The sequence below is a fragment of the Boleophthalmus pectinirostris genome, unplaced genomic scaffold (assembly GCF_026225935.1).
Source record: "Boleophthalmus pectinirostris isolate CB_2022bp ecotype Guang Dong unplaced genomic scaffold, ASM2622593v1 HiC_scaffold_12, whole genome shotgun sequence".
In the NCBI taxonomy this organism is placed as follows: Eukaryota; Metazoa; Chordata; class Actinopteri; order Gobiiformes; family Gobiidae; genus Boleophthalmus; species Boleophthalmus pectinirostris.
The window spans coordinates 15,250,893-15,267,304 of record NW_026571018.1 but is presented as its reverse complement, the minus strand read 5'-3'; the positions used below and the strand labels follow the sequence as shown (position 1 = coordinate 15,267,304).

At 38.3% G+C, this 16,412-nt stretch overlaps 1 protein-coding gene across 1 annotated transcript; it reads left to right on the top strand.

Moving 5' to 3' along the window:
• LOC129407495 (uncharacterized) lies at positions 1-15,757 on the top strand. Its single transcript, XM_055148723.1, has 6 exons — positions 1-369; positions 2,322-2,886; positions 7,342-7,419; positions 8,346-8,770; positions 9,791-10,064; positions 15,641-15,757. Exons 1-6 carry the CDS (start codon positions 17-19, stop codon positions 15,755-15,757), a joined length of 1,812 nt encoding a protein of 603 aa, XP_055004698.1. The 5' UTR covers positions 1-16.
• Positions 15,758-16,412: the final 655 nt, after the last annotated feature.

Below are 16,412 nucleotides of genomic sequence, written 5' to 3'. Positions count from 1 at the left end.
AAAGTCCTGTGCCAACATGAACAAGAGGCACAGGAACATCCATAAGTGTTTGACAAAAGAACCTTCTCAACAGTCCTATGAGGGCCAGAGTTTGGACTGGGATCCTGCAGAGTCAGACACAGAGAGCCTGGTCCAGGAAAGAGCCTATCAACAGCAGCTAAAGCTGAATATAAGCAACAGCTCTCCAGTGAAAACTGTGTGTTTCAACAACAACGTCAGCACCTCACACAAGACAAATGAAGGTTCAGGTGGTGATGATGATGATGAAGGTCTGGAGGTCTTTGACAGCTTAGAAATGTCCAATTGCCAACCTGTTCTGCCACAGGGACAAAATGTGGAGTATGAAAGAAATGAGAGCATTACAAACAGGTAGGCTATTATACTACATCGATTACTATCAGATCACTATACTGTCCAGCAGGTGGCAGTAACAGACTAGATCACCATGCAAACGGGGCTTCAGTAACAAGTGATGTATAAATGATCAAGTCAAATGCAGGTTAACATACTGTTTTTGTGTAACCATCTATAATTCTAACAATGTAATTCATCATCAGTCCTTCACTTATATCTGTTCTTGCTAAAACACAAATGATTAGGCTTCCATTGTGACAGTTAACAAAACATTGAGACAATAGTAACAACTGGGCTTGTTTTAAGCGAGAGAATAACCAGTGACTATGATAATTTAAAGTAAATGTAATGCAAAAGCATATATTCACAATCAGTCTGAAAATGGCTACCTTCAGTTTTTTGTAAAAGTGATTCTTATTTCTGTTTAAAATGAGGTAGCCAAAATCCATTTAGCAGGTAAACAAACACTACTGCCCAACAAAAATAGACTTTAAAGCCGCTTTTGTCAGTCATTTGATGACATACATGAAAGGGAGTCCTATTGTAATGTTTAAATTCACCTTCTTCATAATGTCAGCTTTTATGGAAGGGAAATTAGATTTTTGTTTTGGCTCAGGTAAATCACAATAAGTGTTCTTTGTGAAGGCTCTTTTCAGGAGGCAAAGGTGTCTATGGCGAGGACTCTGACACATCTGTTTATTTGCACCCTTTTAGTTGTTTCCTCTCGCCTTCCTTCAGACACTATGTGATAGTCATTTCTCTTCAAAATAGAAAGGGGGCATTTTCCATTTTCCTGTCATTAACCCGAGTGAATTGATGCCCACCAAGTGTGGGTCTGCTTCTAAAGTACATTGTTTCATGGGAAAATGACCATGACATATTCTGACAAAAGGCTCTATTTCATAAAGCCAGACAGTGGACACAATCCTATTCCCATCATCATGTTCTCATAGTCCTCTCCACTGCCTCCTCAAAGCGGGTAAACCCTTTCACACAATGGCTGTCATTGCATAGTTTACAAACCCATTGGGCATTCTTCATTCAAGTGAAAGATTCCTATTTAGGATGCTCCATTCATCCCTTTGCTCCATACTTCACAGCTCCAACTTGAAATATTATAACGGATGTTTGAGCAAAGACCGTATGAGTATTTCTCATCTCCTCATTCACTGGCACAATATGACACTATTTCTCTCTCCTTTTGTATTTGTATGTTGGGCGAGAAATAAAGGGCTGTGTTGTATTGGCAGCGCCCAGCTGCATGTAGCCTGTAATGCATTCTACAACTTGTTTGAATGTAAGTCATTAGTGAGGCATCCCTTACCCTATTGGCCTCATAAGAAGTGAAGGGCCCTACACCTAGGTAACCCTCCCCCAACACACAACATGAGCGACCGTAGAATTAGGCTCCCCTCGTCCTCCTGTGTAAGCACAACAAAGAGGCTCTCTGCTATTTATTTAATGAGATCTTTTCATCACCATCAGAAAGAGCATTTTAGCCTGCAATTTTGGGGCCATTTCATAAGCTGAAAATTGCCGTTTGTGAACCATTCCCCCGCTAGTAGCTCTCAAACACACTCTCATTAGTGAGCTCGGAGGTGAAAATACGAAAATTATCTGTAACTACAGCCTCATAATCCCTCTCATCTGTTTCAATTTGAAAAGTCTGTGATACAGCCCATTGGCCTTTGTTTAAAGGCCCCATCATTGTAATCATGCTCTCATGCCTCTTGCTCCGCTGACCCTGCCAGAGGACTACAATGTGTCAAGATGTGTTTGCAGTTTCCTTTAGAAATGGAAATCTCATTAATGAGGATGTTTACCAACAATTACATGTCATTTGACTAATTATGTAATTATACCTATGTGTGGATTTGGATTTGATATCTCCCGTTTGCCTTGATTCTGTTAAATGATAAACACTGAGTTGAATGACATAATTGCTGTTGTCTGTTTTGTCATTGAAGCCAGGTGTTCCCAGATGATGTCTATTCACACCTGCACTATGGGACCAACCCAAAGATGAGCTCCAAAGCAGTGGGATGGCCCCGGGAGGGTCCCCTCATCTCTGTGGATGAATCTTTTCTCTCCACAGAAGAACACCTTTGCAGAAACAGTAAAGAAGGACTTAAAAAGGATGGATACATGTTGGTGACTGACACAAGTCAGCAACTGATGATTCCTCAAAACCTCCACTGTGATCAGCCATATCTTCTGCATCCACAATATGGATGCAATAATGCAATCTCTACACCTACACCCGCTCAGTGCACCAATGTACAGCTAAGACCATCTGAAGAAAACCATAAACATGAAACTGAAAATAATAGTGCTACTTCAGCATTAACAGAGGAACATGTCACACACAATCAAAACCACACACAAGTAAAACCAGGACAAATGGACAAAACTGCAAAAGCACAAAAGGAGAAGGACATAGTGAAGCAGAACAAACTGACCCTGGGACGTAACACGACAAAGTATGGGTCCTATGTAAAGGCCCATGCACTTAGAGGACCCCATGGATTAAGGGTATGTACTCTAGAATATGGTTTCTCAAATGCAACTTCAGGTGATAGGCGTCTTCTTCAAATATTTGCTGAATGTTAAGTCAATTTACATTACATTACATCTACATTTCTGTCCTCCTTTGGGTTAGTCCTGGTTTAGAACTGGCATAGCAATTGTGTAGTCCAGATTTAGCACATGTTAAGACCTAGAATACTCCAGGTTCCACCAGGATGCACCTCACGTGAGTCACCATCACACACAGGTCAATAAGAGTAAACAAACAGCAACAATTACTCATACAAGTGGAGGGTTTCTCAAATTTTTATATTTACGTAACGTCACTGAAGATATTAATGATCAGGCTATGTCAAATATAAGTGTCTATTTACACCTTCACTCGAAAATTTCAGATTCTAGAAGGTGATAATGCCATATGGGAGCAAGAGACAGTATTTCCTTTTGATTGCATTGTACTTTGCCATGAAACATCCAAAAAGTGAATTCACAAATCCTGAATTTGGTATTTTCAGTTATTGACTAAACACAACAACTCACTATATTACAACATCATTTTGCTTTTTAACAATATTAATTCTAGCTGCCCCATCTGCATTAATTAATATGGCCCTACAAAATGCTGTGCTGTCATCTTAAACCCAGCAATATGTGCATTTTTGCAGTTAAACATCTGCCTTTCATTTGTTTAAACAAGTTTTGAACTGCTCAAGAATCCCCTAACAAACAGACCAGAGCAGAGCAATCACAATGAAGATTGATTTGACAGCATTTTTTGGTGACGTACAATCTTTGAAACATGCTTTACTGCATTAAATCATCTTAAATTATTAAATGGACAGTGAACTAGTGGAACAACTGACAGACCATGTATTTAACCCTTTCTACCAATATACAATTTAAGATAATAAAAAATAGCCCGACACGTTACTGTGCACCCTGGTGTAGGCGGAGGCAGAGGTGGATGGATGTGGGTGGAAGTTTACAACTAGAACCTTTGAAAACAGGAGATTTGTCTTGCTTCAGTATTCTATGCAGTTTAACGTCCTGCAACTTTACTACTCCTATATAGTGTTTAGTTGTTGCAATGACAGAAGCTGACACCAGGAGCTGCTCTAGCATTAGTAATGGTGGTAACGTGGAGGTGCTTTTGTGTCTAGTAATGCTGACATATCTGAAGTATCTTTGAAAATATGTGATCAATACATTTGATTCAGATTCAGAAAACTTTATTAGACACAGAGGGCAATTCATTTACAGCATTCTCAGAGGAGTTTTCACATACACATGAACACAAACAGTGTGCCAGTTCGTTGTAGTTTACAAGTGGACTGGACAGTACAACATTATATTAGAATGTATGTTAGAGTAGAGAAGCGATTTAAACATTTTTTTATTATACTGAAAGTTGCTAACCTCAAAAACACAGGTGTATGGGGCGTATTTTTAACAGTAATTTATTTTAAGTGTGGAGTTGTCAGTGAAGCTTTTATGACAGAGTTAAGTGGAAAAAAGGTTGATGATTTGATCAGCAGATTCAGAACCAATATAATGTAAAAATATATTGCAGATTGGCGTGGTTGTTTCATAGTATAATGTACAATTGTCCCACAGTGACGCACAAAAACTATATTGAATCAAGCTATATTTAACGCTTTTTCCTCTTTATTTGTACTGGGCAGGTATCTGTCATGTATCTGTGGTTTACTGTCATCACCAGAGCCACGAGAATATTCAATGATGTGTCTTCTGACCAAAACTGGGAATTTAATTTAGTTGAGGAGGCTAGCTATTTTCATGTGCTTGTCCTCCACGGTCTGAAAAGGACCATGTCTGGCAATGCACTCCTTATTATGAGTTGATGTGTACAACAAGAACATCAGAGAAGCATGGTTACCAATAGCCTCTCAGATACCCTGCACCTGGCACAGTGGTATAATTGGTTGTGAAGGTCCCCAGTCCCCATTTGTTGGCCCACCAGACTGTTGGCTGTCTGTAATACCCCCGAGCCTGTGCACCCATCTGAGCCCCGCGCGCTGCTTCCTCTCCTATCACTGCCATTTACATAGTCGAGAGCTGTTATCTTTGTGCCATGGTAAACAGAGCCAGGGCCGGTTGCCTCTCATGCACATTGTGTTTTGTCATTTTGCGTCTGAAACCGCTTATTAGTTTTCTATTGCCTTGTATCCTCAAAGGCGTGTCGCTGTAATGGGGACAGAGGGTATGAAAAAGGGGAGAAATCTGCAATGTGCACAATTTTTATGCGTTGTTGAAAAGGTCTAAAGAAGTAATCCAGCGTTTCCCAGGAGACTATGGCAGCCCCCATAGTCTAAATACAAAATGAATAATAGATAAATAGACAAAACAACATTATGCTTTATTGCTTGTAGTACTGTGATATACATATATGAGTTCTGTGATTCTGGTGTTCTGTCATTTTTATGTGGCATTAATCTCTATAAGCTGAATTAAATAAATATATAAATAGTATAAATAAATAAATTAAATATAGGTCACTTGTTCCACTAAGTTTAAACACACATTAATCCAAATAAACAGTTTTAAACCTAGAATAAAATAGGAAAAAAAAGTCACCTATTGATTAGATTAAAATTGGACTGATATAGCACTGTATTTGCTGAACGTTTGCACGCTTCTACTTTGAATATAATATCATTTTTATTTGATTAATTGTGTTTGATGTATAAAACAGACAGGCATACATATACAGTAAGTTTTATACATAAAGACCAGGCTGTACAAACTCAAATTCAAGTCAAAGATAACCCTTACAAGCAGTCTTCTTTCAGTTGTACTTTGCTTCCGTATCCATTTCCTTTTCAGAAATCTGTGTCTTCAGGTCCAAATGGGATCCTTTTACTCAATCAGCCTGGCTCCAGACAATCAAGTAGTTAGAGCCTTTTACCCTAATCTTAGTCTTTTGAAGAGAGTGACCCAGCCAACACCACTTGTGATAATTAGACTTGTTATTAAATGTACACAATTTCTTAATGCAGCAAATGTTTAGTTGGGCCAAGTGGCAGAGCGTCAGTCGCGATGATTGGCTTGGTCTTCCTTTGATAAAGACAGAAGTAGCAGATCAATCTTGTAGTATTGCACTCAGCCCCTCCGAGTCCCTGCTCCTCTCACAGGCCCTCACTTCAAAGCCAGGGGGAACATAATGTACAATCTTTTAATAGCTTTAGACCAAAGCTTCTGGGGAGCTCTCTACCACTGTATACCGTGGCTCAGTCAAAACACCTAATCAAGATTACCTGGGCCGGCCACAATAGCAGCTAAATGCAATTCAAGAATCCGCAGCCCCTTTGAAGTCTTCATTGGGAAAAGCAGATGTTTCCCGGTACAGGGGGTAATACAGCCTGCCACGATTGCCAGACTTTGTTGTGATATGGTCTCTGAGAAGCAATTACGGGCCCCCCAATTTACCAGAGAAGATATTACGCTGCTTATCATGCTTCAAATGCAATATGTGGCTTGATCATTTGCTCCAACTGATTGGGATTTTTATAATGGGTGATAAAAGGCGGCGGTGCGGGCCGATGGGTGCAGGTGAAAGGCTCATCACATACTACACTCTGACACTCTCCAGGCTAGCGCTTGTGTCTCATTGTTGTTAAACCAACTCAGACTTAGACAATCATCGGAGCACCATAAGGTCAAAAAGACATGTCCACAAATATGCCCTGGGTCTGGAGAATAAAGCACGTGGATGTCCGCCTATTATAAAAATGCTTATTGATAGATTTGTAACAATTGGATCCATGTTCCTGACCTTCACCCATACACCCTCACAGTATTAGTGGCATTCAGTGAAAAGTCTCCATTCTGTCAATATCATTGATCCACTCAGATGGTCCTCCTCCACAGAAGGGGGTCTTGAAGTTGACTAAATGATTTTCATTAGAGCATTAACACAATGTATTTCATTGCTGTAAACTGGTGCATTAGAAACCACTGGAGCTGCAGACAATATTATGGTGAACATTGAAATATGCAATGTAGAAAAAGGAAAAGTTATTTTATAGGGCTACAAGATTATTCACATTTGAATCAAAATCACAATTTGAATGGACACAATTAGCAAATCTCAAAGGCTGCAATCCATAGTTTCCTCCACAAACAACAAAATATCCTGTTTTATTCTGCATAAAATATTCTAATCCTGCAGTTTCGACTTGTACAAACATGTTCTGAAATATGACTATGATTGTATTAGTTTGTCAGTTCATATTTCATTCTTTCTATCAATTTTTCTGGATGTGTTTAAAATATAAACTTTGAACAGAATCCTATTATCAAAACATAAATCTAAACGCTATCTAAATAATTGTGAAAAATCGCAATTACATATTTTTCCCAAGTCGTTCAGCCATATTATTTTATCACATGTGGCGGTTGTGTTTCATTATTATTTTCTAATTCACATTTCTATTTTTACAGGCACAGCAAGCCCCAAAAGCGACCTCCAGCTCCGACATTCAAAGCAAGATTGAGCTGCCAAAAACACAGCAGGTAAAGGTAAGTTCCCAAATCAATACGTTTCAATCAAAAAGCTTGAGTTTTTATTAAAGACCCGTTAATTCTATAAAAGTGTAGCAACAGTGGGTGGGATAACAGACAAAAACATGAGGGAGAGGCATTATTGTTTAAAGTACTTGAGTAGCCGCAGTATCGCTTGTACACAGAGCCGTCGAGCTCTCCCCTGTGGAAAGGGCCAAGGATGTGTGCTCTAAATCAGCTTCATTCATGCACACTCGCACCGCTCCACAGATCTAATTTGGTTCGATGATGCAGAGGAGACGACTACGCCACCTCGTCCAAGCAAAGATTTAGGCTCCACTACAGTTCAGTCTTGTGTCTCTGCAAAGTCGGATTTAGATTTGATAGCGAGAGTTAACTACTGTAATTTACACAGACTAATATACAAATTTTTGTAACGGGCCTATAGTTCATTATTTTCTGAGCTATGTTATTATGTTTTTGCCTCATCAAAAATATACTTGGAGTTTTGTTTCATTCACACATGTTTAACCCACACACTTTCAGTCAGAAAATACTCCTTGTTCCTCTCTTGTGATGACATGTTGTAATAAAGGAAGTGCTTCATACATCTTCACTAGAATCATCTGGAAGGTCTGGCCTAGATTGGCCTGAATTGCCAATCTCTACTGAACTACAGGTAAAAAGTAGCTGTTTACTTAGTACATCACAAGATGGAACAGAGCATTTTGAGGTTTGTAGATGTAGACAGAGTAATAATAAAGCATTACTCAAATGTGTGAATGAAACAAAACACAATTCCTGGTATGTTTGTGGTGAGGTTACAACATTATAACATGATTTAAAGCTGACAAGAATCAATTTTATGTAATTTTATGTTAGAAACAGTTTGCTTGTTATGTTAGAAGAAGATTATAATCCGCCTAATTGTTTTCTAACCTCAGGTCAGGCCGATGAGAAAAGAGAAGAAAGCCGAGCGGAAAGAAGACTTAACTCCATCTGGACCTCTGCAGCCTCTGGCCCCAGGGGTCAGAGCCGAGCAGGGACACAGGCTGAGCTCCACTATAACAAAAGCCGCTGTAAAAAGACTCAAAGCTCCAAGTTCATCCCAGCCTCTGTCTCCTACCATCCACCTCAACATTAACCTCGACACTACACCACATCTGCCACTGTTAAGTACACAGCAAATACCCCAGTCTATCATCAAACTGTCCTATCCACACGTCAGCCCTGAACTACAGATCTCTCTGAGTCCAGGTATTACACAAACAAGGCACAAAAACCCCTCCATGGCTTATCAGGGTATTAGTGGTCTTCATACAAACCTAAACCAATGGAACCTGGAGAACATCCCAGAACAATGGCAAAGGTAAAACGCATCTACACGATTACACGTTATTGTTGTACACATTGTGCTACAAGCCAAACTTATTTATAATATTTAAATGTATATGGAGTTATGCCCTGTGCTCACTGGCGGCATAATGCATCGTTGCCAGATTCAGAGAGCAACAAGTGATGAAGCCTTAAAAAAAATCCCCAAACAAGCGATTCCAGCCCCACAAAAATAAATAAAAAGAGCCAACTATACTTAAAGGGGCTGTGTTATGCTGTTAACTGATCTATGTTATAATGTTGTTTCCTCATCACCAACATACCTGGAGTTGTGTTTTGTTTCATGTCTAACACACAAACCCTGCATATTTAGTTTAGTTAGTTTAGTTGTTCTTTCAAATGGAAAACACTCCTTGTGATGTCATATAGTAATAAAGAAAGTGCTCCACCGTGTTTTTAAACTTCATACACCTTCACTAGAATCATTTGGATGATTTCAAGCCTGGAATTGCCAATCTCTATTGAACAAAAGGTAAAAGATATATCTGTAAACTTGAAAACTACTGTTTTATGACATCACAAGGTGAAACAGAGAGACTAATAATAAAGGGTTACTGAAACATGTGTGAATAGAACAAAACAAAACTCCAGGTACCTTTAGAAGTTGTGTATGGCAGCTGAGCGATTGCTAATGATGCATATATCAAAATGCATATATTTTCAGTAGTGTCTGCTTTGAAATATTAACAGTTTGTATTGCAGTCATTACTGGGTCTATTTACTGCAGAGAAACTGAAAAACACAACTGTGACTCAAAATTTGTGTGATTTTCTCAAAAAAAAAAAAAAAAAAAAAAGCCCATATAGCCATATAGATGCTATAAAGAAGCAAACTTGACAACTCTGGTGTAGTGGTTTAAGGTATCCCTACCATTTCTCCTCTCTCCCTTGTATACTATAGCTGTCCAATCCAATAAAGCCAATTTATGTTTAACCTCTCAAATTAACTGTCCCAAATGTGAGACTATTTAGCTGATGATATGTTCTGTTTTCAGATTGACTGCAGTAAAAGAACAGTTAATCTTTGAGGAAGAGGACCAAAGGGAAAGTGTCTCTGAAGACCAGACTGTACCACTGCTCTCTGATTCACCCTCCAGCACTGCCCAAAGCTCCGGCTCCAGCTACAAAGTGCTGCCCCCTATAGGCCAGCCGGGACCAGAGCAGGACGATGAGTTACGTTCCACACAGTCTGGCCAAAGAAGAGTCTCTGATGGTTACCTTGTGCAGACGGAGAAAAAGAAGCAGTTGCAAACACAGACTGCATATAAGGTTGGTGGCTGTCCTTGTTGTATTGTACACTTTTTTTTATTGAGCTTTATTTACACAAAAGCCTTTTTTTAAATTTATTTTTTTATGTAAACGTTACCAGAATAAATAAATGATGAAAAAAAAAAAAAAAAAAACAAAACAAAAACAAACTTGGTAGTGTCAACAAAATAAACTAAACTAAATAAATAAATTACATAAAAATAAATTACATTGAAATTAAATTAAACAGAACATGGAATGCACTTCTTAGACAATTTCACTCGCTTCCATAGTTTGAAAGGACGCAAGAAAAGGACTCCAGAGTATGTACATTTTTTTAACTGAGCCTTTGGTTGTAGATATGAGTACATGACAGCCTAACTCTAGGTCTGTCACAATAACACATTTTGAAGAATGAAGTATATATGAAATATAGACAATAAATAATAATATTGAAACAATTTCATGCCATTGACATGATAACCCTAAAGCAAAATTATGCCCAAAAACTATTGTAAATATGTAATATGGTTACATAACATAAAACTGCCATAAATAATTAGCAGAAACACTTGAAACACTTATGTATGTTAGTTTTGACATATAATGAGTCATAGAAGTAATTTATTCTGCCCTCTACATCTCAAATCTAATCATAAAAAAAAAAAAAAAAAAAAAAAAAAAAAAAAAAAATCCCCATTAGTACAAAAAAAAAACAAAGTTCCTATGATAAATATTGACTTTCAAAAATGAATACGATTACTTGGTATTGTGATTATCGTAACAGGCCTACCTAACTCAGAACCAATATATAGACAATTGTTGTTCCTTCCAGCTCAGTAAGCTCCTCCTATGACCTAACACCATATTGAAAGCCACCAGACTTGCCTTTGCCTCAGTTAAATATAAACTAGTAGTCACTCCAAACACAGCAACAAATGGACCAGTATGCATCGCACACTTAAACCAGCATGCATTGTGTCACTCCCAAAACGCTTTCTCTAATCCTCATGAATTTTAAATTGTTTCGGCAAGGTTCAGTGCACACAATAGTCTTTGAACAACCTGTAGATGTTAGTTAGAAAAACACATTATGCAGTTTCACCACACAAAAGTGCCACATGGATTCCTAAATTGAATGGAACAGACCATTAATCCTTACATACAAGAGGTTACACAAATAAATGTCCCTTTGAAGTCCCGTATAATCCCCTGAGCTGTCTCCATACAGGCCCTGCTTAATCCACTGAGAGTTCTAGTGGGGCACAAAACATCAGCCTAATTGTCTAGCTCCACTAAGATACACTTAATTGGTATAAGATGATGAAAAGCCACGTGAAGATGTGTTGGGAGATAAGGTGATTAGACCAGAGTGTGTGCAGGACGGCCTCACTAAAGATCGGTCTTTCCATTCTTTTATTGCCCTTCTGTTGTTTCATAGCTTCATCATTGGCTTGTTAACGGCGACAGGGCAGGTGGGTCTACAAAGTGTACACTGTATGGTACGGCTTTGAGGTTGTGCCAACTTTCAGTTTAAAGAGGCTATACTGTGCAAAAGTGTCTGCTGTGAGCTTTTAGTCATGCTATAATGCTGTTACCTCCTTAAAATATACCTGGAATTGTGTTTTGTTTCATTCACACATGTCTGGAGATGTAAACAGATTAATAATGCAGGATTAATCAGAGCTCAAAATGCTCGGTTCCACCTTGTGGTGTCATGTAGTGGTAGTTTTCATGTTAACAGCTACCCTTTAGTTCTTCAATTAATAAAAACACCTGGAAGTGAATAAATGCAAAATAGCTTAATGCCTAGCTTATACTGCCCTATACAGGCAGAACGCTGTAACATCATGCTTGGTCAAAAATTAGTTCATGTCATTTTGGGGGTATTTGAGACTTCCTTTATCATGTGAATAAATATCGTGAGCCAAATCAGTTGTTGTAACAAGAAAATAAAGGGCTATGACAACCGTAACATTCAAAATAATACGAGGAACCCCAGCAGAACGCCATAAGAGTTATTTTTTTCAGTTTCACACTCTGGCGAGTTAAGGTCTTTTGCCTTTAGAGGGCAGTATATATCATAATCCAGTATTCCAGGTAAAGCAATAACATCTCCATGAAAACAAGCAGGTCCCACCAGAAATGTTGCAAAGTGCACCTTTGTCCTATATTATACAAAATGGACTCTTATGAGCTTTAAACCATGTTGTAATATTATTACCTCATCAAAAACAAACCTGGAGTTCTGTTTTGTTTCATTCACACATCTTTGACTAATCCTTTGGTCTTTAGATTGGTCTGTTTATATCTCCAAAGCTCAAAATGCTCAAAATTGCACCTTGTCATGTCACCAAGTGGTAGTTTTCAGGTTAAGTTTTCCCTAACTTTTACCATTACGAAAATTCCACGCTGAAATCCAACGACTTTAGTGACGGTGTATGGAGTTAAAAACACAGAAGAGTACGCCTTGCATTACCACATGACATTACAAGGAACAGAGTGTTTTCCATTTGAGAGAAGAACTACACCTAAATATGCAGGGTTTGTGTGTTAAACATGTGTGAATGAAACAAAAGAAAACTCCAGGTATGTTTTTGATGGGGAAACAACATTATAACAGATCAGAAAAGAGCGTAATATGGGTGGTGTGTAAAGTTTGCCTGATAATAATAAGCTAAATTGACAGTGCTTAGAAACAGGTCAAATAAATTCATACATAACACAGAAATGAATTGGTTTTAGTTCACGAAAGCTTGTTTGCTGATAGTGGGAGGTGCCCTTTACGCCTTGCACTGCTATTGAGACAGTGAATTGTAAAACGCTACAGTATACGAAAGCAGTGTCACCGCAGAGAGACTAATTGCTTGCATGTCTCTCTATGTAAGCCGCACTCTGATCGATTTAACAGAACAATGGCCCAAAACCGGAAGCCACGATTATGTGCTTAGGCCTCTGTGCCCACTGGAGCCTTCACATGGTCCTCCTGTCGCGCCCACCAGGCCCCCTCTCTCCCCCTACCTCCCCCCATCATGTCTGACCAGATTACACAAGGCTTTAAGCCGTAAGATCACCGTACTGGCCCCGGAGCAGATAACTTGGAGGTTTGAAAAGAATAGGTGTCCCGTTGTGTCTGTGACTGATCACTAATTCTCAGTACATCTCAGGAGTACTCAAAATCCTGCTTGAAATTGCAATTGTTTTGGTCTTGGTCAACTTTGCGATTTAGGGAAAAATGTCGAATTGATACTTTGAGGTGTTCTACATGTATCTCTATTGACAGAGTGTTCAGCAGTTACCATGGTGACACAATGCACACATTAGTAAATACAGACAAAAAGTAGTACATCTGAAAACATGAGAAAAAATACAAACTTAAACAACACATTTTTAGCAGCCTGTGATCAAAAGAAAGCTCTCTTTTTGATAATGCGACAGACTTTTGAGAGACTTGTTTAACAGCACAAATCAGCTCACCTGTTCCAGTGTAATTCCAGCCAAGCCCGCGCTTTCTGGTCAGATTGTGTTAAAATAATGCTCAGATTAAATCTAACTTGAGTAAGAGCTTCAGACAGAGTAGAGCCTGTCTGAAGCATCACAACCCCAGAAAATGTTGATGATTTTAGCTGCAAAATAAGTATCAACTGCATTTTTTCTAACCAGCATTGCAATTAGATTTGCAAGTTTTTTTAATACTAGGATTCTGTTCAAAGTTCATATTTTAAACATGTTTGGGCAAAATGGAAAATAGGTCTATGAACTGACAAATTAATATAAGAATCACTTGTGTTTCAGAACATGTTTGTACAGGTTTGCAGTGGTCCAAAGTAGGGGTGTAACCATATCTAAGTCTCACGATACGATATCGTCACGGTATGAACCTCACGGCGCGATATTTATTGCAATATCGTGGGAAAGTTTATGATATGGTGGGGAGGCTCGTGATTAGGGATGCAAGAATATCCAAATCTCTTGGTACGATGTTTTCACAATACACATCTCACGGTATGATATTTATTGTGATATTTTGTGGAGGTTAATAAAACTGTTAATATGCTACTTTTTCCTCTTAAAATGCCTTGACAAGACTTAATCCAAATAACTAACACTTAAAAGTGCTTAGAATTTTTATTTCTTCATGTAGTCTGCACTGAAATAGAGCAAAGGATCATGGTCGATGTAGTTCTCTGTATTTTTTAAACTATTGCTGTACCATAACTCTTAATTTAAGCAAAGAGACTTATAATTCGATATATTGTGATGATCCACGATGTTATTGTGAGAACTCCGATGATACAATATCACAATATTTTGGTTATTGTTACATCCCTAGTCCAAAGTTATTCCTTACTTACCTTATGCATCCTAATTAATTCACAGTGATGAGTTTATAAGCGCTTTTCACAACTCCAGAGACCAGAGATTTTTGCAGTGAGGGTAAAGCTAACAACAACTAGCATGCTAACGTGCACTTCCTGATCCTCGGACAATAAACACGCTTTATAATTAGATACTAACAGTACACAGTGGACTTATTTTAACTCTGAGAGCTGCTTTTACAATATATCTGTATTAGGGCAAGGCATGGGGGAGAAATGGATACAGAGCTTATAATAATCATTTATATAGTTTATTCCACAGCAGTAATAAGTTATTTTTATCATTAACAAACAGGTACTCTTGTGTGTATTAAAGATACAATTATTATTTCCTCTTTGTGAAATGTTCATGTCAAGAACTCTTTGTGAGGTCAGCTTGCTCTGTTCAACCCAAAAATATCTGAAAAATGTGCCCCTCTCCTGTGTGTTACCGTACATAGAAGAACACTATATCTCCAACCAAGAAAGAGGACAGGAAATACTACAATACAGCCTTAGTTTATTAAGAACGAGGCCTAGTAACTACTTTATTAATACCTTACCGTAGGATTAACCTCTAAGTTTAAGTAGTTACTAAGCCTGAATAATTTTAATAAGCTATTATGCTGTTATATCTGTATAAATTAAAGGTCCTATATTATGAAAAATTGCCTCTTGTGAGCTTTAAGCCATGTTGTAATGCTGTTACATCCTCATAAACATAACTTGAGTAATCCTTTATTATTAGTCTGTCTACATCTACAAAGGTCAAAATGCTCTGTTCCACCTTGTGATGTCATGAAGTGGTAGTTTTCAAGTTAACAGCTACCTTAACATTTTGGCTAGTAGAGATTGGCAATTCCAAGGCTAAAATCATCCAAATGATTCTAGTCAAGGTGTCTGGCGTTTACACAGTCGAGCAATTCCTGACATGACATCACCAGGTGGAGCAGGGCATTTTCTGTTTGAGAGAAGAGCTCAGCCTAAATATGCAGGGTTTGTGTGTTTAAACGTGTGAATGAAACAAAACACAACACCAGGTATGTTTGTGATGAAGAAACAACTCTATAACATATGGGCCCTTCAAGTCTTTGTTCATCCTTTATTATAAATAATTTTTCCTTGTATTAAAAATCATTGCCTTTAAAACATGTATATTGTTTATTTCACTTACAAAACTACCCATATCTGCTAACTATAACTATATAATTATTTGTCTCCAACATATTTTCTGTTTAGGCCTACAGCTTGAAAGATTACAAGCAGCTGAAGCCTGATGTGACTCTTCGAGGCCTTGGACCAGACTACTCTGCTATGGAGAAAACAGTAAGGGTCATCACTAACAGTAATCTATAACATAAGGCTATGTATCTAATGTTCTAATAATAGGCCATACAGCTGGCTCCTTAACCAGCCTGATCATTTGTGTGAGCTTTCTAGCAGCATTTGAACAGCAAAATGGATTCACGCGAGATTTGTGAGTTCACAAATTGAACCAGTCACAGAGCAGCATTGTGGCTCCTTAATGAACCTAAGCAAACATGGCGATGCAACAGATGTAGCTCAGTTCATTTTAGTGAAAAATACTGTTTTGTCCATAAAAAACTCGCAGACGGAAGCACTTTTTGCATTTGTGGACAGGAAATATGTTTTTGCGTTTCCTTCAACTGGATTTAACTTAAGTAAAAATTTCATCTCCCGCTGTTGTGAGGCTTTGACCAATCAGCTTGACGTCTTAGTTTGAACATCCTGATAGGTTCTGATCCCTTAAAGCGAGAGTCATGCCAAATTGATAATGTGTAGAACTCAATTCACAGTGCTACACACATCAATCTGGTGAGCCAGGTTAGACCAATGGGCTGTGCCTCCTCAAACAGTGCATCCATTGGTGTCATTGTGTACCACTGACCCTCTCTCATTTGTCTGAGTCCACATTTAAAGGCTCCCAGGCCGTGTCTGCAGCTAAAATTACATTTACAAAGCAAATGAGACTCCCCCTAAGAAGTTAAGT

What these genes read in the sequence shown, in the direction of transcription:
- LOC129407495 (XM_055148723.1), top strand. Translation starts at nt 17, where the DNA reads ATGAACAAGAGGCACAGGAACATCCATAAGTGTTTGACAAAAGAACCT. An exon ending in GAGGACCCCATGGATTAAGG is followed by an intron (nt 2,887 to 7,341) that starts GTATGTACTCTA and finishes CTATTTTTACAG; the next exon opens with GCACAGCAAGCCCCAAAAGC. An exon ending in CAAAAACACAGCAGGTAAAG is followed by an intron (nt 7,420 to 8,345) that starts GTAAGTTCCCAA and finishes TTCTAACCTCAG; the next exon opens with GTCAGGCCGATGAGAAAAGA.